This window comes from Halichoerus grypus, chromosome 6 (genome assembly GCF_964656455.1).
Source record: "Halichoerus grypus chromosome 6, mHalGry1.hap1.1, whole genome shotgun sequence".
NCBI classification, from domain to species: Eukaryota; Metazoa; Chordata; class Mammalia; order Carnivora; family Phocidae; genus Halichoerus; species Halichoerus grypus.
The window spans coordinates 22584141-22607921 of NC_135717.1; the positions used below are offsets into that span (position 1 = coordinate 22584141).

A 23781-nucleotide genomic window follows, 5' to 3' on the forward strand; every position below is an offset into this window, starting at 1 on the left:
CATAGGGATCTTTGACTGGCTATTCAAGTTCAAGAATGGGGCTCTAGGGGCACCTGGGTGGCTTAGATGGTTAAGCGTCTGCTTAGGCTCAGGTCATGATCTCCAGGTCCTGGGATCGAGCCCCACATCGGGCTCCCAGTTCAGCGGGGAGTCTGCTTCTCCCTCTCCCTCTGCCTCTCCCCCTCCTTGTACTCTCCATCTCTCTCTTAAATAAATAAATAAATCTTTAAAAAAAAAAAAAAAAAAAGGAAGAAGCAGCAGCATGGGGCTCTAAAAGTTGTGGGAATTCCCGTGGATGTGGGTGGGGTTGGGTGGCTGAGGTCTTTCCAGTGAGGTGCTCCCTGCAGCCAGTTTCATTAGGAGGAAGGACATTTTAAGTAGTTCATCACAGATTCCCTAGGGGTTTCTCCAGTTGTCTGCCTTCTGCCAGGAGGGTCAAAGTCAAGCTGCCAATGTCTGGCAGCACAGGAGGGAAAAGGTGGCTGGTGAAGCCTCTAGAGCCAATATGGAAACTTCCCCTTAACCCTCTTTTCTGTAGAGTAGCTGGACTCTCTACCGGCCTGGCCTTCCAGGGTGATGGACCGGCAGCCGGCTGGCTACATGGGGAGGTAAGCTGGTCTAGTAGTCTGATACTTTAAGTCTTTCAACTGACCCTGTATTTTAGACCCATTTCACTTCCCCTTCCCTTCCAGAGGTTGCTGGTGCCAATGCGTCAGCCTTTGGGGGCAGCGGGGTTCTCAGTGCTAATTCAACTATGATCCCTCTGCTCTCCAGCCTCATGAGCTTCTGCCATTAAGAAAATCTCTTTCCTGTCATTTTAGTGGGGCCTCAGGAGCCAATGGACCTAAGCGTGTGACTTCAATGTACTATGCTTATGTTCAAATTTCTTTAAGTTAAAAAAGCATTAGTTTGAAACCAAACAATCATACTGGTGACCAAGATTTTCTTAAGTTCTGGATCACAAAACATCTTTAACAGGCATTATCTTCTTTGTGGCAGATGACAGCTCCGACATATAAAGATTATCCTTTCTGTTTTATGGATGAGAAAAATCAGGAAAAGAAAAAAAAAAAGAGGTTCACATACTTTAAAGCAAAAGGACAGCATAAGGCTAAATCTAGACAAAATTTTTTTTTAAAAATTAGAATTTATTAGAAATATTAAAAATCAGGAGAACTTGCATTAACAAAAAATTTCAGCAGCTCTTGAAAGATTGGAAAATGGGGCAACATGGCGCCCACGCACTTCCTGTGGTGATAATCACTTGGAGCTGAATCCCAGCTGCTCCTTTCAGATGGGGCCTGGGCCGCCCCCCCACCCCAAGCTGCTTCATCCAGGCAGCCTCCGTCCCTTGTTACTAGGAGGCATTTGAATTTGAGACCGGAAAGAAAGAAACCACTTTATTTGAAAAGATATGGAACTGAATACATATGCAAAAATAAATTGGTAACACAGGCCTCTCCTTTGGGCCCCACCCAGGGTCCACCTCGTCTAGGTTAAATGGTTACCTTGAGACTAGAAACAGGACTAACAGGCACAAATCCATGTGGAGAATATGTATATTTTGTCTCCTTTCCCCCCACACAAGCTGCGTATGCCTTTGGAAACGTGTTGATTTGTAAATCATGTCCAGTACAGCAGACAAATGTGCTGGGATGAAAGGAAATCACTAAGATAACAACGAGGGCACTTTACCAGGCTTGGTTCCCCAAGTTTGCATTTGATGATGAATTCCCACAGTGCCTCAGGGGAGGGGAGGCGCAGGGATATTCAGATGCCCTGGGGTTGGGATTTTTTTTTTTTCTTCTTACATCCATAAAAGTCTGCTTAAAAAAAAAAAAAAATAACAACAAAGCAATAGCAAAGCTGAAAGGGACATGACACTCTAGTCTAATTTTAAATTTTATCCCTGGGATCCTCTAAATAACAGCAGCTTTCAAATCATAGCTGCAGCTAGCTTGCTAACCAGCACTGTCACTGTGAGAGTCTGTCTTTCAAAACCCTGGTTTCTCCATCTATGTCGGAAGATACAGGACTATATTCCAGACTCTGCTGATCTCTTGGACCTCCACCTGCTACTTGCCCTTGAAGATGGTCTCTGATGTCTTCCCAATTGGGCTGGAATGTCCTGGGGTTCTTTGTCTTTTGTTTTTCCGTGCCCAGAATCTGTGGAAAAAAAGATGCTCTAACCAGCTTTAGCAGGCACAAAACTAGGTTTTGAAGGTAGGATAAGCTCTCCTACTGGCTCAGAAAGATCTCAGCATCTTGCAGATTATTTGACTCTCACTGGTCCTCAATAAGCATTTGCTTAGCTCTCTATCCAAGCCATAACCCAGCCTCCTGGAAGAGAAGCTGGCTGAGTTAAGGCCATGGAGGCGGGTGGGTTGGAACTGGAGGACTGACATTGCAAGTCAATTCAGACAACAAATCATTAACTGGCTGGAAGACTCAGAGCCATGGATTAGGTGCTGTGACTAGGGTTCGCTCTCCATTTGCTCACACATTTTTCGAGTGCTCACTCTGCCAAGGCACTGTGTTTTTGAGCACTGAAAGCTGAAAAACTGAGATAGCTTTTGCCTTCAGGACATACTGTAGTAACCCTTACTCAAGAATTAGAGTCCTCAAGCTACTGCCTAGGCAGGCTGTTTTTGTAAATAAAGTTTTATTGGAACATCAGCCAAGCTCATTCATTTAAGTACGGTTCCTGGGTGTTTCTTCACTACAACAGCAGGGCTGAGTAGTTACAACAGAGACCCCATGACCTACAAAGCCTACAATATTTACTATCTGGCCCTTTACCGGAGATAAGAGATAAGTCACAATCAAGCTGCTTCTCGAGTACATTAACCATATGCAATTTAACTATATGCACTGCTTTAAAACACACAAACAAAAAACCTAACGCAAGCCAACTTCTTGATTGGGTAAAGGATTTTTTCCAAGGGTAATTCTGAGTCCGCTTGATTTTTTGCACCTAGTGCACACTCTGAACTTTGGGACCAAAGGTTCAAATGCTGGGACAGGTTCACAATTCCACAGCACTTAACAGTAATGTGTTGAAAGAGCTGTTTTAATGGACAGGTAAGAACAGTTTGTATGTCACATTCTGCTTTTGTTTTGTTTTGTCTTCATTTTAACACAGAAAGAGAGGCTGCTTTAGCACTTGGGCTTGATCAAAGCAGTGTGTTTTCTTTGCCTTGACACACCAGCTGAAATCATACTGATATTAAATCTTATTCCTTTTAAAGGGAAAGATCATTAAATACAGAGCCACAGCCTGGCCCTGGGGAAACTACTGGAATTAATGAGTGTTTATAGTTCTTGCCCTCTCATCCTCAAACATCGTAGATAAATCTCAAGGGGCTGCTGCTGAAATCCTACTGCTGCAATTTACAAGAAAAGCTACCCAGCTTCAAGCAGCAAATGGCAAGGACAGGGGCTGGGAAACAGAGCCTACATACGAAGGTCAGATGCTAAGAAAACACAGAGGAACACTGTACAGAGATACTTCAGTTACACTATGGATGCTGCCACTGAGATGCGAAGTATATGTCAGCTTGGAGGAAAGGCTCCAAATCCAAGTTGCTGTTCTTACATGTAAAAGGTTTGAGGCGCACCCACTTCCACACTAGCTGATGGAGAAGTTAGAGGTAGTAAATGTGTACATACAAAAAAATTAAACCTGTTTTATAAAGCCCACTGTAGAAAGCATGCTAAAAAAACGGAATTTGGCTGTATTTCAGAAAATCAGTTGCATTCGGGAAGGAAATTAAACTAGAAGATTAGCAAACGGTCGGTGTGCAGGCCTTTGCCAACAGCGGAAGGGGGCCTGGGTACCGCGCAATCTCACATCCACAGAAGGATGCCATCATGCTTCCAAATGCTCTGAGAAGTAAGGCTTTGCACTAAGTCATGATAATACACATCCCATGGAAAGCTAACGTGCAGCTCTACCTTCCTCATCACAGCTCAGGAAACAAGTTCTGTGGGCCTGAGATTTCATTTCAGTACAGCCTGAAAAAGCTGGTGAGCCAAGCCCAAAGCCCTATTTTTTATCCATAGCAGAGAAGCACGTTCTTAGATCTCATGACCAAAAAAAAAAAAAAAAAAAAAAAAGCTCAAAACGATATGTCGGTTCACTGGGCTGCTTTTTCAATCCCCACTCCCCAAGATGCTGCCCTAAGGGACAGCTGTAGCGTCTTCGCCCATAGCAAAGACATTTTCAAGAGTCAAAAAACGCAATACAAAAGTTGATTTATAACACACTAAAAATACTTGCCCTTCCCCGCCAAAAAAAAACCCTAAATAAGTCAATAAGTCTTCTCCGCACCCCCCCCCACCCGCCCCCACGTCTTAGCCCTTTTGCTTGGGACTGGCCGGCAGTGATTTTCCTGGCAAGCTACTCCTCCATCTGCGCCCAGGCCTCCTCCGCCTTCTGGTAGTACTGGTTGGCCAGCCGGCCCTTCATGGCTTCCATCGCGGCCTCGGCTGCCTGTGTGTACAAGTCGCCTGAAAAAGAGCAAAGCGGGGCACAGAGAAGTGAACCACCTGTTGTTTTGCCAGCCCCGTGTCCCCCGACCCCTACCTGGGAACAGCACCCTAAGATTCCTTTAAAGATCCAAACTTCTCCTTATCCCCTCGCCCTGCGTGGAACCTGGGTGGGCACGTGATCCAAGCCTGGCCTGGCATGTGATTCAAGTCTGGCCAATCAAAGCACCCTTCCCATTCCCACCAGGTCTTACAGACTTCCACTGATAGCCAATCAGACATCCAGACTTAAGCACAGCCAATCAGAGTAAGCCATCTCCATAAGCTCAGTGATTGGTTTAGGGGTGGGCGGGGGATTCCATCTGAGCCAATGAGAATCAGACTGAGGATTTTTACCAGACTCATTGCGGGGAATGCATGAAAGGGGAAGAAAAGATTATAAACAGCCTCGTGTCAGTTCTGGAGAGGTTTTGCTTCCAAGAAAATCTGTGCAATGTGTACAAAAACACTTGGTTTTCAGAGTTTTTTTGGATTTAGAAATTTCAAATAAGGGATTATAGAATTGCATTATTATTTGCTTAGGTTTTTTTTATATACCACCTTTAAAAAATTTTTTTAAACTTTTAAATTTAGGCCTGTCCTACGAAATCAGTTCAGTATATTTATCATGTAACAGAAAAAAATATGTGTGTGTGTGTGTGTGTGTGTGTGTGTATACAAAACGTGCAGATCAACTGATGAAGGGATAAACAAAATGTGGTATATCTATATGATGGAATATCATTTGGTAATAAAAAGGAATGACGCACTGATACCCATTACAACATGGGTGAACCCTGAAAACATGACACTAAGTGAAAGAAGCCAGATACAAAAGGCCACATATTGTATGATTCCATTTATATGAAACATCTGGAACAGGTAAATCCATACAGACAGGCAGTAGGTTGGTGGTTGCCAGGGATAGAGGGGGAGTCGCTGCTAACAGGTGATGGAAATGTTCTGAAATCAGATAGTGGTGATGGCTGCACGACATGATGAATACACTAAAAGCCACTGAACCATACACTTAAAAATGGTGACTTTTATGGAATGAAAATGTCAGTTCAATTTTTAAAACTGCTGAAATACCAAACTTCTCATATGTAACCATTAAGATAAAAATGTTCATCTGCATATCAGCTCCATAAAGCTCCCTCCTAAACCAGCACCATGTGGGCACACAGAACCAGTAGGAATCTTTCTCCTCTCCAATGAAAGAAGAGACTCCGTCTTGCATCTTGCTGTAATTCCCTCTGAGACAGGAATTATGTCCCTCCCGGCCCAGCCCTGCCCGCCCCCAGCGGCAGGTCAGTCAGGCCCTACCTGATCTCTGCGGGTCCTTCTCTAGCCCGCAGCCGCCGGTGAACAGCATCTCAGCCTCCCTGGCCAGCAGCGTGTACCGAGGCTCATCTTGCATCCCATCATACTCACCGCCCTCGTCACAGTCTGTCATCTCCAGGGCTGTGTTGTACCAGTGCAGAGCCTCTGGCCAGTCTTGGGACCTTCCAGGACATACAAAAGACAAGTCAGAGGTTTCCATGGCAACGGGCAGGAGGGAGGAGGCCCATCAGCAGGAGAGACAAGTCAGGGATCCCAGTGGGGGCCACCACCTATGATTCACGACCCATAGTACCCAATGCTACCATATCTAAGGGGTGCCATTCACAATGTAGATTTATATATTAAGATAGCAGTCAAGTAGCTTTCCCTTGCCAGATTGGTATATTACACAATTTTCCAACAGATGATGTACAGTATCTTGAGGAAGGGGGCATTTTTTTTACTTTGTACAAAATCACTCTATGGGCTAGCATTAGCAGTGGCTGGAGCACCAGCCAATCCGCCCTATGACTCAAGCAGCAGAAGAGGCCAAGGCCTCCAGAACCATCCAAGCTAACAGCAGTCACTCAGCCCCATCTTTGGCTCTGCTTGTGCTGGCCAGCTCTGTCTCTCCTTCGAGCAAACACAGGACTCTCCCCAGAATAGCGGGCTTCTCTCTCTGGCTCTGCCCCTCTAGCCTCAACTCTTTCTCCCTACTATAGCACATGAATGGCCAAGCCCCCGAGGGCAGACACAGGTTCCATCCACATCTGAACAACACAAAATACAGAGCAAACAGGGCAGCGGGCTCTTTTTCTTGGAGTGTCCTAACTAAGCATGTGAGTACCTATTTATAGCAAATCAGGAAAGAGCAAGGAGAGATGCAGATAAGAAAGTCTATGGGCCTCATGAAATGTTGCAGGAGCCACAGTCCCAATGACTTGCTGGCCTCTCCTCTGAGGCCCTACCTGACCTGGTTCCACCTGTCTTCACTCCCATTAACCTCCCTCCATGCCAGACTGGCTGGGCCCCCTTCTCTACCCTGAACATGCCAGACCCTGTCTGCCCCTTGGCCTTTGCACCTGCTGCTCCCTCCGCTTGGAGCATTCATTCTTTGTCTTTCCATACCTGACTCCTCATCCCCCCAACCTCAGCTCATATGTCACCTCTTCGGAGGCACCACCCCCAAACAACCCATTTCCTACAATCACCTCAATCTGTAATTTTCCTGTTTACTTATTCACTTGTTTATCATGGTTTCCCCTGGCTAGGAAGTAAGCTCCAAGACGGCTGGAACTTTGCTTTGTCCACTGCTGCATTCCCAGGGCCTGGCAAATAGCTCAGCTTCCCTCAATGTCTGCCGAAGGAATAAACGTAAACACGTGGCTGGCTGGCATGGGGTTCAGGAGATAACACTGATTCCATTTTATTTCATAGAAAGGGCAAATCATTTGAAAATTATCAGTGACATACCCAACAAACTAGGGTTTTAACAGTGGACTGGAGGCCGCTATACTACGTGATCTCACTCTTTTCAGCTTTGACCCTCCCCGGTCTAGAAGGGCAAAGCAGAAGTGCCCCAAACGCATTACACGGGAAAGAGGAGAAAGGGCCTAATCTCTCCCTGCCCACCCCCACCCGACTCTACACCCAGTGGTCAGGGTGCCCACCCTGCCTCAGAATTTCCAATGACTTTTCCTTCCCGTGCTAAGTGGTAACTTCTGAGAAGGCTGAAACCACATAAATGCAAATTTGGGCCTACATGGGGCCCTGCCTTACCCAGAGCTGGCCCTTAATTAACGCGCCCTGAATGGAAGAGGCTGGAACTGCTTGGAATGAGGAAGAAGAATAAGAAAATGACTATAGCGGAAGCTATAAAAGAAAATTGTGATAGATTTAACTACACGAATATTAAAAAACCAGTTGCCCCAAACCCAGTAACAAGGCTCATCGAGCGGAGTATGTGCCTCCCCTCCCCCACAGTGATGGCAGCCATCCCTGAAAAAGTTGTTTTTTTTTTTTTTTAAAGATTTTATTTATTTGACAGAGAGAGACACAGCGAGAGAGGGAACACAAGCAGAGGGAGTGGGAGAGGGAGAAGCAGGCTTCACGCCGAGCAGGGAGCCCGATGCGGGGCTCGATCCCAGGACACTAGGATCATGACCTGAGCCGAAGGCAGACGCTTAACGACTGAGCCACCCAGGCGCCCCCCTTTTTTTTTTTTTATTTTTTTTTTTTTTTTTTTTTTTTTTTAAAGATTTTATTTATTTATTTGAGAGAGAGAGAATGAGAGACAGAGAGCATGAGAGGGAGGAGGGTCAGAGGGAGAAGCAGACTCTCTGCTGAGCAGGGAGCCTGATGCGGGACTCGATCCCGGGACTCCAGGATCATGACCTGAGCCGAAGGCAGTCGCTTAACCAACTGAGCCACCCAGGCGTCCCCCCCTTTTTTTTTTTTTAAAGAGAAGCATATGCCTAAGAATTGATAGCCTTAATATTAAAAAATTCTTAACAGGGTGCCTGGGTGGCTCAGTCGGTTAAGCGTCTGCCTTGGGCTCAGGTTTTGATCTCAGGGTCCTGGGATCAAGCCCCGTGTCGGGATCCCTGCTCGGTGGGGAGTCTGCTTCTCCCCCTGCTTGTGCTCTCTCTCAAATAAATAAATAAATAAATAAAATCTAAAAAAAAATTCTTAACAAATCAAAAACAAAACAAAACACTATCATCTCGAATAAAACGTAAACAAAAGGCATGAGGAGAAAACACACAGAGCAAAGACTTCCTAAGGACCTCAGAGACAAATTTTCAGCGCCCAGCTCCAGCATGCCGGGCTCCCCCACTGCAATCAACGGGAGCCATACATGTTGGCATTTGACCTGACGTAATTGTGTCATGCCTTTTTTGTTCACCTGCTCTCCACGCCAATATAGCTCTGAGTCCACTGAGAAGCAGGCCGGTGCATAGTACACTGGAGGAGAGGGGAGAAGACCCAGGATTTGGCCCTGTCACTTGCTAGCTATCTGACCACGGGCAAGTCCCTTCACTTCTCAGAACAAGTTGAGTCACCCATATAATGGGGCTAAAAAGACCTGCCTTATCTGTGGCAGAGAGAAGCGCTGGTTCATTCATTCAACTAATAAGCCAGGCCCCGCGATAAGCGCTGGGATTAGAGATGCAGGAGATCGGGTTCTTGCTCTCAGTGAGATAAAATCACAGATATGTGAAAGTACAGTCCAAATTGAAGGGGGCATTATTGTCACATAGTAGATATCTGATCAGTTTTGGGGCTGCGTGATATGTGGTACAGGAAGGATGTCACGTAGTGAGACATTTTAGACACTGAGAGCTGGATATGACACAGCGACAGTCCTGACATTCCCTAAACCTGGGGGTGGGGTGGCGGGGGGAAGATGAGACCTTGACCCAAAGAGGAGGGAAGTTCCAAGCTGCTCCAACCCTGTAGGTGTGGACAGTGAACATGCCCACCCTGCTCCCGTCCATAAAGCCATGGGCTCCTGAGGACAGCAGGGGTAGCTGCGACCCAGTGGGAGCCACAGGGCTGAGCAATGGGTCCCATGACCAGTTCAATTCCCCCAAATGATCTCCACTGTTGGGACCTCTGGGACTTCCCACTGGCTAAGCCAAGGAGATGAGGTGAAGCTGGGCCACCCTCTCTTCCTCCCCCTGCAGAAACCAGTCCTGGCCCCTCAGCCCGAGGAGACAGCTAGAAAAGTGCCTGCACCCGCAGAGTCGTAGCCTCCAGGAGACTCAGAGCCACGCCGGAAACTCACACCAGGCCTGAATCACCACTGGAGCTCGCTTCACTCCCTCCTCTCCCTCTCAGAAGTGAAAAATAATAAAAAATAAAAGTAGAGGGGCGCTTGGGTGGCTCAGTCAGTTAAGCGACCGACTCTTGACTTCGGCTCAGGTCACAATCTTAGGGTCATGGGATCGAGCCCTGCGCTGGGCTCCACACTCAGCGGGGAGTCTGAGATTCTCTCTCTCCCTCTCCTTCTGCCCCCCCAAAATAAATAAATAAATAAATAAATAAATAAATAAATAAAATAAATAATAAATAAATAAATAAAAGTGTTCTTTAAAAAATAATAAATAAAAATAAAAGTAGAAAGAGGAAACTAAAATTACCCTTAATCCCATCATCTAGGGACAACCACTCTGGATCAAGAGCAAATCTTTTCACAGAATGGCTAAGAGGGGGCGCCTGGGTGGCTCAGTTGGTTAAGCGACTGCCTTCGGCTCAGGTCATGATCCTGGAGTCACAGGATCGAGTCCCGCATCGGGCTCCCTGCTCGGCAGGGAGTCTGCTTCTCCCTCTGACCCTCCCCCCTCTCATGTGCTCTCTCTCATTCTCTCTCTCGCAAATAAATAAATAAAATCTTTAAAAAAAAAAAAAAAAGAATGGCTAAGAGGTCCGTCATTTATCTCACACTGAATCTGCCAAGCACAGTGAGAATTACAGGCATCATCTCAATTAACCCTCACACAACCACCCTGGGATACAAGTCCTTTAATTATTCCCATTTCACACTGTGAAGAGACTGAGATCAGGGAGGTGAGTTATCTCGTCCACAGTAGGAGACTGGGACTGGGGGAGCCGAGCCCGGAACCCGGGTCTGTGCTGATACTGAGGGGAAGCCCCCACCTGCAGCCCAAGAGCCCACAGTTCTACCTGAGCGACAACCACAGTACCTGTCTGGGCTGAGGTTCTGGCCCGTGTCAAAAGCCCGAGCCACCAGGATCATGGACTGCCTGTCGCCAGCTTCAGCTGCCTTCAGTAAGTATTCGAATCCTTTGGTTTTATTCTCTTCTGTCTCCTGTCAATACAAACCAAAGAGGGAGAGAGAGACAGAAATGAGGCAGGAAGGAATGGAAGCTTAGCCCACTTTTTTTTTTTTTTTTTAAAGATTTTATTTACTTGAGAGAGAGAGCACATAGAGAGAGAGGGGGAGAAGCAGGTTCCCCGCTGGGCAGGGATCCCGATGTGGAACTCGATCCCAGGACCCCGAGATCACGACCTGAGCCGAGGGCAGACGCTTAACTGACTGAGCCACCCAGGCATCCCCAGCTTAGCCCACTCTTGCTCACTGTACTCCATCTGCTCTGATTCCTCCAGAAAGCCACGTCATCTCCTGCCTCCAGTAGGGCTCCCCACTTCCATTATTTTTTTTATCATGTTATGTTAATCACCATACATTACATCATTAGTTTTTGATGTAGTGTTCCATGATTCATTGTTTGTGCATAACACCCAGTGCTCCATGCAGAGCGTGCCCTCCTCAATACCCATCATCAGGCTAACCCATCCTTCCACCCCCCTCCCCTCTAGAACCCTCAGTTTGTTTTTCAGAGTCCATTGTCTCTCATGGTTCGTCTCCCCTTCCGATTTTCCCTCCTTCATTCTTCCCCTCCTGCTATCTTCTTCTTTTTTTCCCCCCACTTCCATTATTTAAAAAGTTTTTAGTTTTATTTATTTTTTAATTTAAAAAGTTTTTAACAGCTTTATGGAGATATAATTCACATACTGTACAATTCATCCATTTAAACCCACAATTCAGTGAGTTTTAGTATATTCACAGAATGTGCAACTATCACCATTACCAATTTCAGAATATTTTCATCAGCCCAAGAAGAAACCAAAACACCATACCCCTCCACCGTCACCTCCCAAATGCCCCATCCCACCCAGGCCTAAGTAACCACTAGCCTACTTTCTGTCTCTAGAAATTTCTCTATTCTGTACACTTTGTATAAATGCAATCATATATTACCTGGTCTACTGTGACTGGCTTCTTCAACTTAGCATAAAGGTTTTAATGTATCAGTGTTTTGTTCTTTTTATGGCCAAATAACAGTCCATTGTATGGATATACCACATTTGATTCATCAGTTGGTGGATGTCTGGATTGTTTCCACTTTTTGGCTATTGTGAATAATGCTGCTATGAACATCTGTTACAAGTTTTCACACGGTTGTGTAGTTTATATTCTCTTCTTTTTTTTTTTTAAAGATTTTATTTATTTATTTAATTGACAGAGAGAGAGACAGCGAGAGTGGGAACACAAGCAGGGGGAGTGGGAGAGGGAGAAGCAGGCTTCCCGCCAAGCAGGGAGCCCGATGTGGGGCTTGATCCCAGGACCCTGGGATCATGACCTGAGCCGAAGGCAGACGCTTAACGACTGAGCCACCCAGGTGCCTGTGTGTTTATATTCTCTTGGGCAGATACTAGGAGTGGAATTGCTGGGTCATATGTAACTCTACGCCTAGACGTTGGAGGCGCTGCCCAACTGTTTCCCACCGTGGCTGCACCATGTTACATTCCTACCAACACTGGCCATTCCTACCTGCTCCGTGCTCCTCCCCCAAGATCCTTTCCATCGAAGCAGCCATAGAGATGCTTTTCAAGACCAAGTCAGGTCACAGTTCTCTATCAAAAGCAGCTCTATGGTTTCTTACCTCACTTAGAGACAAATCCCAAACCCTCTATCAGCCCACGAGGCCCTTCTCAACCTTTGGGCTCCCAGAAGACCACCAGCTGTCCCTACATCCATTCTCCTCTGTCATATTTTTGCCAGCACATGGCTGGCCGGCTAAAGACTACACTTCTCAGCCTCCCCTGTAGCCAGAACCTGTATCGTAACACGAGAGTCCTATCCAGCCCCTCTGTCACATTCCCTGTCATATTTTTTCCCCAGCATATTAGAACAATGCCTGGCACAGGAAGTGCTCAATAAAGGCGAGTTATTTTTAATTCTGTTGGAAAGATTCTTATTTGTTAATTACAGTCTGTACTAGATCGTTCCCCACCTGAAAAGTTTGCTCCGTGAGAGCAGGGACCCAGGACAGTGCCAAGTGTAGGAGACTGAGACGCTCAAAAACATGTGCCGGGGGGCGCTTGGGTGGCTCGGTCGTTCAGCGTCCGTCTTCGGCTCAGGTCATGATCCCAGGGTCCTGGGATCAAGCCCTGCATCGGGCTCCCTGCTCTGCGGGAAGCCTGCTTCTCCCTCTCCCACTCCCCGTTTGTGTTCCCTCTCTCTCTGTGTCTCTGTCAAATAAATAAAATCTTAAAAAAAAAAAAAAAAGAAAAAAGCATGTGCCGAATAAATGAATGCCTTAGCAAAAAGGAGGCATTGGAGAAAGTGGGTGATGGGCTTTCTAGAGCTCACAGTGGCTTCTAGGGCGCATGCCCATCGTTTTACTTGCTAAGCCATAAGCCTGCTGGGACCCAGCTCACTTCCTTCCTGCCTGCCCTTTCCTAACCGCAGAGCTCTGTCCAACCCCACTCCTGCTAGGGGAAGCTGCCAGAGTCCATCCTCCAGAGAAAGGCCTTCGGGATGCCTACAGATGGGGAAACTGAAATGGCTTCTCAATCCCTTTACAAGGTTGCCAGGGTGTGGTTTGTGTAAACAGCCTGAGGTCACAAGGAGACTTCCCCCAGTCCTGGCCCCTCACCACTCATTCTGGGCTCCGAGATTACTTTATTCAGGCCTCAGATCCTCCTGAGCGTCCTCTCTGTGCCAGGCTCGGAGGCGGATGCTGGGGGAACAAGCCAAAGGCAGCTTCATACTGGAGCTGGCCCTACAGTCTCGTGACAGCCGATTGTGAAGTTATCGGGAATTTTTTTTCTTAAAGATTTTATTTATTTATTGTTTTAGAAAGGGAGAGCAGGGGAGGGGCAGCGGGAGAGGGAGGGAGAGAATCTTTTTTTTTTTTTTTTTAAAGATTTTTTATTTATTTATTTGAGAGAGAGAATGAGATAGAGAGAGCACGAGAGGGGGGACGGTCAGAGGGAGAAGCAGACTCCCCACTCAGCAGGGAGCCCGATGCGGGACTCGATCCCGGGACTCCAGGATCATGACCTGAGCCGAAGGCAGTCGCTTAACCAACTGAGCCACCCAGGTGCCCAAGGAGGGAGAGAATCTTAAGCGCTCCATCAGCAAGCCTGAGATTGTGATCTGAGCCGAAATCAAGGCTTAACCACTTAATCAGATGCATAACCAACTGAGCCCCCCAGGCGCCCCTTGAAGATTTTATTTTTAAGTAATCTCTATACCCAACATGGGGCTCAAACTCGCAACCCGAGATCAAGAGTCGCCTGCTCCACCGACTGAGCCAGGTGCCACTCTACAGATCAGAGTTTGATTGTTCTTTTTGATGAAAACAAAGGGATGGGGAAAATATTGATAATGCAGGTTAAACTTAAAAGCGTGTCACGTCTGTAATCATGACACAGTGACTAGCACAGGAAATCGAAGACACATTTCTCAGTATTTAAAACTATTACCTGATGCAGCAAAGTTGTTCACGTCTGACCGTCCTGTCACCTCTGCTCACGGCTCACCTCCCGCACTCTGCCTGGCTGACTCCCACTCAGCTTTTAGGTCTAACTCAGAGGTTACCTTATTCATCTGTTCTGCAAATGTACATGGAGTATGTACTGTGTGTCGGGCTTTGTTCTCACTACTGGGGACCCAGATGGAACCTGCTATCAGGAAGCCTCCACTGACCCTGTGACACCCACTCGGGGCCCTTCCCCACCTGCTTCCCCCAGTATCTTCTGCTTCTCCCATCACGCCGTGTCGTAATTGCCTGGAAACTGTCACCTTGTACTCATTCTTCAGGGGCAGAGCCCAATCCCACCAGTTTCAGCTAACCAGCAAGTGCCTGGCCCCAAACTGGTGCTCAGGAAGTTTCTGGGGCACGCACAAACCTGCAGGATGGGGAGGATGATGACCGAACCCCTGTCATGGCTGGGTCCCTGCCACCCCTCACCTTCAGAGAGACGTCGGCCAGGATGTGGTGGGGCAGCTGTGAGCACATGAGCCCCAGGCCCACGATGGCCTCCAGCTCGCCCAGGTCAGCTGCGTGCTCCAGGTGGAAGACAGCCGACTTGCGGTCCCACTCCTCGTCCTTCTCGCAGAAGCGCCCGCCCTCGTGGTAGCGCACCATGGCCAGATGCACCTGCCGCACAGACTTGGGTGTTGGCCTGGCTGCCTGGGCAGCTGCACCCCCCGGGCCACCCAGCCAGCCTGCGGGAGGAAGCGATTAGCGGAGCAGAAGCGTGGGCCGGGCTCTGGGTCAGTGGCAAGAGGGCTCTGAGATGGGCATCGCTGGTACCTTCCCCAGGATGGACTTCCCGATTTTCTTCTCAAGGTCCAGAGCATTAAGCCTTTGCACTTCCAGGGCCACGGCGGAAGGTCTTGGCAGGTGGAGGCGGGAGGGGTTGAGGAGATTCCATTTCTCCACGCAGACCTGCAGGAGAGAACGGGGCCCAGTTTACGGGCCAGGGAATGAGGGGCAGGAACGCAGGTGCCATCACCAGCCGTCGGCCGCTCCTACTGCACAAACCTGGCTAGCAAGCTGCAGGGAGCAAACCCTTAAGGTGTCAAATTTTCTTGGACAAACACGGCTCCATTTCTAACCCCTCAAATCCTGCCAATTTGTGGGCGCTGAGGGAATATCATAGCACAAAGACCAGCAGAAGTACTGTGGCAGTTCAAAGTGTTTCTCTCTCATTTATCGAGCAGGCTCGATGGGGAGGTTGGGCCCTAAGCTGCCCCCTTGGCCTGTGACCCATACAAAGCACCAGAAAAGTTTGACTTCAGGCCCTGCAGCAAATCCACTCCGCTTGCCTCTGTGCATCAACAGGATGCTTTGGGGAATGGGTTTTGAAAACACAACATGTTCCCAGCTGAAGACACTTTCTTCCAAAGGTCCTTGCAGGACAGAGCCAGGTAGCTGTGTGTCCATGTGCGCTAAACATCCTGCCGTGCACACGGCATCCCCCATGACAAAGATGGGCCCGGCCCAGAATGTAAGCAGCACCACGGTTGAACCACCCTGCTCCACACCATGCTGAGACCTCGTCCCATGCGGTAAATAAATAGCGCACGGTGTAGATGATCTGCATAGAAACACTTGCCAGCGAACCCAGGGAAAGCTGCCTAAGATCTCGGTTTTCTCATACGCAAAGTGGGGATGAATAACGTTAGCCTGTCTCATTAGGTGGTTGCAACAAGTTAACAAATGCTATGAGGTTATATGGGCATGACTTTGACATGTGAGCTGTGGTCCTTATAACCTGCCCTACCAGGACGGGCTATCCTGCTCTTCTCTATTCCTCTCCTCAGATGCCCCAGGGCCCCGCCCAAGCCAGGGGATCAAAAAGTATTTGCCAAGAGGACTGGCTCCTCTGCAAAATCTTCCTTTAGCTGGTGTGTGAGGCGCCTGGGCAGGCAGCAGTGACAGCAGAGAGGAGCAGCGGAGGCTGGAGAAGGCAAGCACACAGCCATGACAAGGATGCCTCGGGGCGCATTACCCGTCCGGAGCTGCCCAGGCTGTCTTCGTCTGACTCGTACCTCCGGTTACCGTTTGAGTGGCCCTGAGGGAGGAGGAGGACAGGATGAGCCATGGAGCGGCTCTCCCTCCCAAGAACCGGTCCCCACCTCCCCTCCAGGGGAAACCTCTTAGGGGACAGGCCCAGCCCCCCTCGCCACCCCCCACCCCCGCCAGGGGACCCTCCTCCTAAGGGACAGGCCTGTCCCCTAGGAAGGGCAGCTGGACTCTCGTGTGCCAAGCAGAGAGGATGCTGGGTAACAGGCAGGACTGATGTGCTGGTGTGCCCACAACCTTGCCCTCACCCTCTCTGTGTGCACAGATGGAAATGACTCAAAGGCACAGGATCGTAGCAGACGAGCTCCAAGAAAACCTCCTTCCTCTTACCAAAGCTCCCGTGACAGTCTTACTTGCAGTAACAAAGCTGAGACCACAGGGTTGCCAGCAAGACTGGTGCGAAGGCTCAGACTCAACTCTGGCACACGGCAAAACCTCTACGTGGAAGACACTGCCGAAGCCACCCTCACCAGGATGCTGCTGGGTTCCCTTGGAAACCTGTCCTCCCCAGGGACGCTGGAATACCACGTGTGGGGCTGGACCCTCCCACCTACTCTAGCACCATTCCAACCTATCACCCAATAACCAGAGGTTCCAGCTTCGCCGTAAGAGTTGTCCAACATTTTCAACCCTGTCTAATCCCCCATACTTGACCCCTTACTAAACTTTCAGTCCACGTTATCCTGTTTTATTTTGTGCCCTGCATTTATTTTTATCTGAAATCATCTCATGTATCCATTTACCTATTATGTTCTCAAGACCCACTCACGTTTCTCCCCCACCTTTCCACCCTCCTGGACAATGAGGCAATAGAACACTCTGGTCTCATTTCCTTGGGGGTTCCTTACATGTTCGCGGGGCTCTGGGTCATCCAGATCACCCCGCTTCTCACTGGGGTATCCACTGTCTCCACTGTTTTCGGAGTCCTGTGGAGAGAAGGTGGTCCTAAGGGTCTCAGTGGTCCTGAGTGGTGGTGACTTCCGGACATCCCAGCCATTTGCTCTCTCCCCTTTGTCCTGTCACCTCAATTAACATTCTCTTCCCCCTGCCCTTGCTGGTTGGGTGACAAGGGAGCAGTACAAAGTAGTGGCAGAGAGCTTGGGCTCTGCAGCCAGACTGTCCGGGCTCGAGTCTGAGCTTTGTGGGCCCTGGATAGCAGTTTCCTCAGCCACGGGATTCATATAGCACCTATATCCAAGGATGAGGATGAAGTGAGGTGTTACCCACAGTGGATCACAGGAAGTGCGATTATTAAGAGTAGCTCACCCATTTCACAAGCAGAAAAACAAAGGCTGGTTTATGAGCTATGACCCATGGACACAACTGTAGCACTGAGAGCAATATTTACTACAATGAAGTCCTCTGCCAAAACCACGACATATTTTTTATTCTTCTAGATAGTTCAGAATCTCTAAAACTTCAGTCATTTGTCTACAGCGTCCGGTTCTGGCCGTATCTGCATGTCACCGGCATCACTATTCAGCTCATACTTTTATGTTTCCGTCTTTATTCTACTAAGAAGTATTTCAAACACGCCACTAAGAACAGAAAATACTAAAATGAACTCCCGTGCACCTATCACCCGGCTTTGTCAGCTCCTGACGTTAGGCCTTAGTTACTTCAGATCTTTTATTTTTAAAGATTGATTGATTATTTATTTGAGAGAGAGAGAGAGAGAACAAGTGGAAGGGGCAGAGGGAGAGGAAAAGAGTCCCAAGCAGACTCTGTGCTGAGCACAGAGCTCGACCCGGGGCTCGATCCCACGACCCGGAGATCACGACCCGAGCTGATATCAAGAGCCCGACGCTCAACCGACTGAGCCACCCAGGCTCCCCTAGATATTTTATTTTTAAAAGAAATTAAAACATTACTGTTAAAATCTAGATCTCTTGTGTGCCTCTCCCTACCGTATCTCTTTCCTGCTCCAGGTAAAACCACTTTTGTGAATTCATATTTATTATTTCCCTATAGATAAGCCATTTTTTTTTTACTGAAATAAATACATATTTAAAAGAAGTTTGGTGTCACCAGTATTAATGGATCCCTCTCCTAGACAGGCAGGAGCCATGCAAACATACACAGAGGAATCCTTAGCCTCTGGTCTGGCCAGGGATCCCATCACCCCGAGGAGCTGCATATCCTAAAAAGGCCCTGCCCTTGTTTCTAGAAGCACTATGGACTTCTCTTCTATCTCCCCCAAGGCTTTTGTTCTGTGTGAACTGAAAGGCTATTCTGGTTTCTTTTTTAAAAAATATTTCAAGCGGCACCTGGGTGGCTCAGTCATTAAGCGTCTGCCTTCTGCTCAGGTCATGATCCCAGGGTCCTGGGATCGAGCCCCGCATTGGGCTCCCTGCTCCGCAGGAAGCCTGCTTCTCCCTCTCCCACTCCCCTTGCTTGTGTTCCCTCTCTCGCTGTGTCTCTGTCAAATAAATAAATAAAATCTTTAAAAAAAAAATTTCAGGTGGCGCAGATGGTTAAGCATCTGCCTTCAGTTCAGGTCATGATCCTAGGGTCCTGGGATCAAGCCCCATGTCGGGCTCCCTGCTCAGCTGGGGGCCTGCTTCTCCCTCTCCCTCTGCCTCTCCCCTTGGTTGTGCTTTGTCTCTCTCTCTTTCAAATAAATAAATAAAATCTTAAAAAAGAAATACTTCAATTTTAAAAATTGAGATATAAGATATTCGATTGAAGTGTTTGGTGTGCTGAGTGAAAGGCTGTTTTTGAAAATGGAGCGCAGGCCATACCCAGAAGCTCCTGGTAGCCAGCTCCTTACGCCCTCCCCATTACACGACCTTGGGCCCCTCCTCCCACCCTTTGGACTGAGTCCCAAGCTGAGCAATAGAGAGCTCACTCATACCCCAGCTCTGTACTTCCCAGCTCTGGGACCCCAGGCGAGGCAGCCAACCTTTCCAAACCTGTTTCCTCATCTGAGAAATGGGGGGAATACCCACTCCAAGGTGGAGAAAAGAAGCAAAGTACAGCAGTACAGAGAGTGGGTTTGAGGCCAGATGGCCTGGATTTGAACCGTGACTCCATCACTGAGTGACCGTGAGCAAGTGGCTGAACCTTTCTGTGCCTCAGTGTCCCCATTTCTAAATCAGGATCACAAGAGCATTGCCCAGGCAGCTTCTGAGATCAGGGCTAAGGAGCAGGTGGCTGAGGGACAGATGGGAGACAGGCTTTTCACCTTACGAATCTTCTGGACCTTTTCCTTTTCAACCATGAGAATGTGTGAGCTATTCTGAAATTCTAAAATTTATTCTAAGTCTAGACTGAAATCTACTATAAAAGGAATAAAAAATGATATCTACCTCATAGGTTGTTGGGGCTTAAAGGAGAGTATCTATCAAGCTCTTAAAATAGCGTCTGCCCATAGTGACAATTCCATAATGTCAGCTCCTCTTATTTTTTTCTTCCACTCGAAAACTCTGAAAAGCAGTCACGAGTGAACTTGAACCTTTGGAGCAATCCCAGGGTGCAGCTTCAAGTGCACCTGAAGTCTGTGCAAGGGTCACCTCTCTGCAAAGTCTGTTTTTAAAATTCCTAGGGGTTTTTGACACCGTAATATAAGTTTGCGTGAATGCAAATGTGATGCCTTCAGCTTCCTACCACGGATCAGTCAGAGGCTGCTGGAAACCGGTCCTGTTTATCCAGCCTGAGAGCATCACATCAGACTGTGTTGTAAGTTACTCGTCTGAAACCCAGGATAGCTCCCTCCCCCAGGACAGCTATCCACACGCATGTGGCCAGACCAGCCCAGGACTGAGCTCGCTCGGCATTTACCAGAAGGTTGCACTGTTGCTAATTTGGATTCCCTTTTCTCTAACCATCTCCGGGAACTGTGACGGAGCCAGCTCTTCCCAGAGGACACCACTGCCCGGGGCAGGAGGCTGAGTTATCTGCATTCCTCTGGGCCCCCTGGCAGTGCCCGGAGTAGACCTGGGCTGCCCGCCTCTGGGTCTGAGAATTCAGCCCTGGTCCTGACTGGGAGTGAGTCCATTGCTCCCAGCCCTGCTCTCTTGGTCCCTCTCCAGCTTACCCGGTGATTGTCCAGATGGTCGTGTTCTCGGGGTGCCATGTTGTCAAGGTCGCTGAACACAGGCCATTCTGGGCAAGAGAAAACAGAGATAATGCACCGGCTCCATCAGGAGAACTGTTTAAAAGACCAGCTACAGCCTAGAGCTGAATTCACCAGCCACCAGGCCTTTTTTCATTTTAAATTTTTTTAAGAAGGTGCAAAAATGGGAAAAGAATGTTGTCAGCGCCTGGGGGGGCTACAGTGCTTCCTCAGGAACTTATTCAGAGTTGGGGTGCCTGGATGGCTCAGTCGGTTAAGTGTCCAACTCTTGGTTTCAGCTCAGGTCATAATCTCAACGTCATGAGATCAAGCTCCGTGTCAGGCTCCTCACTTAGTAGAGTCTGCTTGGGACTCTCTCTCCCTCTGCCTCTCCCCTCTGCTCTCTCTAAAATAAATAAATAAATCTTAAAAAAAAACACAAAAAACTTATTCACGGTCTGCCACTTGCTAGCTGTTGGAAATGGAGGGCAGGCCGTACCCAGAAGCTCCTGGTAGCCAGCTCCTTACACCCTCCCCATTACACGACCTTGGGCCTGTAAGGGTAGTCCTGAGCAGGTAACTTAACCTCTGTGCCTCCTCAAAGTTGTAATGTAAATATACTCGTGCAATGTGCTTAGAAGTACACGGACCTGGGCCATGGTTGGCCTTCAATGAGGTGCAGGTGTGAAGGAACAACCATGTGTGTATTTGGGACCCAATGAGCACCTACAGGTTGGGGAAGCCTCAGATGGCTTAAAAACCAACCACCTCCTTCCTGGTGGTTCCCAGTTTCTATCTCCCGCCCTGAGCTTCCACAGCCAAATCTGGCTTGTTTCCTTTTTTTATGTGGTTCTTAATAATGGTTTTTCCATTTTATTTTTATTTTTATTTTTTTTAAAGATTTTATTTATTTATTTGACAGAGAGAAACACAGCGAGAGAGGGAACACAAGCAGGGGGAGTGGGAGAGGGAGAAGCAGGCTCCCCGCCGAGCAGAGAGCCCGATGTGGGGCTCGATCCCAGGACCCTGGGATCATGACCTGAGCCGAAGGCAGATGCTTAACGACTGAGCCACCCAGGCGCCCCGGTTTTTCCATTTTAAAGTGGTTGAAAAATTTAGAAGAGTAGTATCTTGAGATATTGGAAAATTACATGAAATATAAAATGCAGTGTCTAGGGCGCCTGGGTGGCTCAGTCAGTTAAGCGGCTGCCTTTGGCTCAGGTCATGATCCCAGGGTCCTGGGATCGAGCCCCGCATCGGGCTCCCTGCTCAGCAGGGAGCCTGCTTCTCCCTCTCCCTCTGCCTGCCTCTCTGCCTACTTGTTCTCTCTCTCTCTGTCAAATAAATAAATAAAATCTTTAAAAATAAATAAATAAAATGCAGTGTCTTTATTGGAAGAAGGCCATACCTATTCATTTGAGTGCTGTCTATGGCCATGTTCATGCTGCTAATGCGGAAACCATATGTTTCACAAAGTCTAAAAAATTTACCCTCTGGCCTTCTAAGAAAAGTCTGTGAAATCCTGTTTCAAACTATACCCAAGGTCTTCTAAGTGGAAATGTCTAAAAGGCTTTGACATTTGACACTAAAATCTTCCTCTTCTGCTCCTCTGTGGACTGCCCCAGCTGCATAAATGGCCCTTGAAGTTCTTCAGATCAAAACCCTGGAGAGTCATCTTTGCCTACCCTCTTTCCTGCAGACCCCACGTCCGCATCATCAGCCAACTCTGTCACTTCAGCTTTGGGAATAAGGATTCCGTTTTCCTCCTCTGACCTATTCATATGATGTTCATTGATTTCCTAATGTTGAACAACTCTCAGATGCCTGCAAAACCCATTTGATTATGACAGAGTATTTTTTTAGTATACTACTGGTTTTTGTTCATACTTTATTTAGAATTTCTGTATTGTGTATTTATTTATAAGTGAGGTTAGAATGTAGGTTTTCTTTTTTTGCTGTTTTGTTAAATTTTGGTATAAAGGTTTTGCTAGTTTCAGAAAACACACTGAAAAATGTTACCTTATTTTCTAAAATAGGGGTTGTTTTATTTATTTATTTTTTTTAGGGGTTGTTTTAATAGCATTCGGATGACTTGTGTCTTGAAAATTTATTCAGTGAACTCACTCGTAAAACCATCCAGGCCATGACCCTTTTTGGTTAGCATATCTGATTTCCTAACGTAAGTGAAAGCCAGTTTAGCAGTGTTCTTTCTGGTGCCTGTCCCCTCCAAGCATGATAACCAGGGACCAAAACATCACTCACGGAGGTGGTCCAGTTTCTGGCTGTGTGGTGTGGCCGAAGACGGGGAGGAAGGGAGAGAGTCAAAGGTCACATCACTCATGTTCTCATCTCCAGAGTTCTCTGAAAGGCGAAGGAGCAGCGGGGGGCGACTCCCAGAGAGGGTTCTTACTCGGGGGCTCCCACACTTTTCCTCTGTCCCCCTCAAGATGGTCTTGGCCGATTGCTGGAGAATTAACAGGGACACCTGTGTTACATAGGAGCCCTCTGGGGAGTGAAGGACTCTTTTAGTAGCATGTTGTTCACCTGAACCCTGAGGCCCTTTCAGTCCATAGCTCCCATACATACCTGTTTAGGGACTAGCAAGAAATCTAAAAATAATCAGTGGGGGGTTAACCCGAAGGCCTCTAAAAAGGGGCATCTGGCACAGAAGCTCAAAGCCAGCCAGCATTCCCAAAGTGCTGACCATACTCTACAGCCCTGAGCTGGGGAATACCTGACACCATACATCCAGAATCCCAAGCTGGTCTTTGCCAAATGTCTCTTGTATCTGATCAAGGTAATGGCAGAGGGGGTGGGCACATCCTGGACATAGCAAGGTGCCCAAAGAGCCAGGTCCAAGTCTAGTCCAGCCATTTGTCAACACGCCACACAAATACACATACCACACACATACACATACCACACACCTCTCTCACTCTCTCTACACATTTGGTCTCCTCACTCTGATCAGAATAGGTCCGATCAAGTAGACCCCAGTTACTGTGTTAGTGGGGACACCTGGAAGGGCTTTGTGCACTGATCTGGGAGGGATGAGGGGCACAGATGGGGCTGAGATCCTTTGGGCCCTGAAACTCTTCAAGTAAGCATCACAGGACCTAGGCTGCCATCACAGAGAAGCAGGGCTTACTGGCCTGGCAATGGAAGGGCCCCTGGTCCCTCTGAGCAGGTTCCCACTGGGCACCCACCAGCAGCTTGGTGTTCTGATTCACGGCGTCCCTCTCTCTTGGCGAGAGGTCAAAGGGAGCGAGGCCCATGCTCTTGCAAATCCGGTTGCAGGCATGAGAGTAGAAGAAGAGCGCCATCCCCCGGACACCTGCAGACAGAGCAGGGGAGTCTGGAGCATTGACTTGCTTTGTGACAGGGGCAGGGCAGCGCTGGGCACCATAAATGTGGCAAGGGCAGGCATCGAATATGCTGAAGTGGCAGGTGTCAGGCGTCCCAAGCTTCCAT

At 48.1% G+C, this 23781-nt stretch overlaps 1 protein-coding gene across 1 annotated transcript in view; it reads right to left on the reverse strand.

Annotated features, from left to right (window-relative positions):
* Positions 1 to 1385: 1385 nt before the first annotated feature.
* Positions 1386 to 23781, reverse strand: part of EEF2K (eukaryotic elongation factor 2 kinase) — a 62673-nt gene continuing 40277 nt past the window's right edge. The window contains exons 9-18 of the mRNA XM_036097363.2: positions 23517 to 23644; positions 22573 to 22774; positions 20293 to 20360; positions 17105 to 17182; positions 16183 to 16245; positions 14982 to 15116; positions 14637 to 14825; positions 10557 to 10681; positions 5854 to 6032; positions 1386 to 4509 (exon numbers count right to left, since the gene is read on the reverse strand). Coding sequence (XP_035953256.1) covers positions 4400 to 4509; positions 5854 to 6032; positions 10557 to 10681; positions 14637 to 14825; positions 14982 to 15116; positions 16183 to 16245; positions 17105 to 17182; positions 20293 to 20360; positions 22573 to 22774; positions 23517 to 23644 — 1277 coding nt within the window. The 3' untranslated portion in view covers positions 1386 to 4399. The remainder of the gene's footprint in view (positions 4510 to 5853; positions 6033 to 10556; positions 10682 to 14636; positions 14826 to 14981; positions 15117 to 16182; positions 16246 to 17104; positions 17183 to 20292; positions 20361 to 22572; positions 22775 to 23516; positions 23645 to 23781) is intronic.